This window comes from Galeopterus variegatus, unplaced genomic scaffold (assembly GCF_000696425.1).
Source record: "Galeopterus variegatus unplaced genomic scaffold, G_variegatus-3.0.2 Scaffold45908, whole genome shotgun sequence".
Classification (NCBI taxonomy): Eukaryota; Metazoa; Chordata; class Mammalia; order Dermoptera; family Cynocephalidae; genus Galeopterus; species Galeopterus variegatus.
In genome coordinates, this window is record NW_007772019.1 from 1 (window position 1) to 1,761 (window position 1,761).

The 1,761-nt window shown below is 33.1% G+C and overlaps 1 protein-coding gene across 1 annotated transcript in view; it reads left to right on the top strand.

The window, feature by feature from the left end:
• Positions 1 to 818: 818 nt before the first annotated feature.
• LOC103584160 (HIV Tat-specific factor 1-like) overlaps positions 819 to 1,761 on the top strand; it is a gene marked incomplete at its 5' end in the record, with an annotated part of 4,031 nt that continues 3,088 nt past the window's right edge. Inside the window, one exon of the mRNA XM_008565266.1 lies at positions 819 to 878. Coding sequence (XP_008563488.1) covers positions 819 to 878 — 60 coding nt within the window. The remainder of the gene's footprint in view (positions 879 to 1,761) is intronic.

Here is a 1,761-nt window from a genome sequence, read left to right on the forward strand (position 1 = left end):
GGAAACCCTGTAATTGCTCATGCAGTCATAATGCCACAAACAGTTCTCTGCACAGCTCTTCAATAAATCAAGCAATCCATAAAACTGAAAATGTTTACTTTCATCTTAATAGGCTCTTAGCTCCAAGTAACTGGCTAAAAGAAACTCAATTCCATGTTTATTTCTATTTAAACAACAAATAACAGTTTTAGATCCCAGAATTCTTATAGAACCTTAACTTTCACTTTCCATATGTATGTGGGGCAGTGTCCCATTGCTCCCTGTAGTATGTCTTGTTAGTATCTTAGTATCTTGCCTTGTTAGTGCAAGAGAGGTTTACATGAGTACAGGTTGAGTATCCCTAATCCAAAAATCCAAAATCCTCCAAAATCCAAAACTTTCTGAGTACTGGCATGACGCTCAAATGAAAATGCTCACTGAAGCATCTCAGATTTCGATGCTCAACCAGTTAAGTATAATGCAAATATTCCAAAATCTAAAAAAATCTGAAATCCAAAACATTTTTGGTCCCAAGCATTTCATATAAGAGATACTCAACCTGTATACAGTTATCCCTCAGTATCCATGAAGGACTGGTTTCAATACTCCGACAGATACCAAAATCTACAGATGTCCTTTATATAAAATGGTGTAGTATTTGCATAGTACCTACCCACACCTTGCTGTATACTTTAAATCATCTCTAGATTACCTATAATACCTAACATGAAGTAAATGCTATGTAAATAATTGTTATTCTGTATTTTGTTTATATTATTTTTTATTGTTGTATTGTTATTTTTTATGTTTTTTTCCCCCTGAATATTTTTGATCTGCAGTTGGTTGAATCAGAGGATGTGGAATCTGCGAATATGGGGGCCCAACTGTACTATCTTTTGGTATTCTGTTCAATTTAAGTTATGAGGATTTAAAAAAGGAAATAATTTTGTTAATGTCTCTGCCTTTGATTTTCTCCTCCCACTGTTCTGTGCAGTTAGACAAAGAAAACCTAATTAATGTATAAAATCAAGAACTTAAATGTTCTCAAAATATTAAAAACAAAATATGAAACAGTGACAGAGTTAAAGCATAATGGGCTTCTGGTCATTCTTTTGCCTTTATCTTTTTCCTTTTTCCTCTTCCCTTCTATCAAGGAAATCTATATCAGCTCACAATCTGATAAGCCTTATGTTAAGACAGTACAGATAACTAATGTTTGTATATATCATAATTACTCCTGTTTTTATGACCTTGAAGAGATATCTCAAAGGCTTTTTCAATTTCCCATTTCAATGGCTAGTAAGTCTGTCCAAAGTAATTCCTGCTGTGTTGCCTAAATCAGTTCCACAATATAGTTTAAGTATAATTGTAAATGTTTGGTTATTATAAAACAGGGGGGAAAGTTGATCATCCTCCTCTCTACATATAGATACCAAATACAATAATTATATGAGATTAAATTAAATGTTGAAAAAAACTCTGCCAGGAGTATTTTTGTTTTTGTTTTTTTGGTGGAAGGCCAGTTAAGGGGATCTGAACCCTTGACCTTGGTGTTACAAGGCTGCATTCTAACCAACCTGCTAGGTCTTGATTAAATAATGTTCTCCTACCCTCTGAAAAGGTACCATCACATCTGAGGACAGAACCTAGGACACAGATTAATAATGCAAATATAGCTTTAACACTATAGCTTACTTTATGGTTTAGAACTGTCTCCAGTGAAAATAATATTAAAGAAATAAAACATAACCTCATAGAAAAACTATTTAAATATAGTTTTTG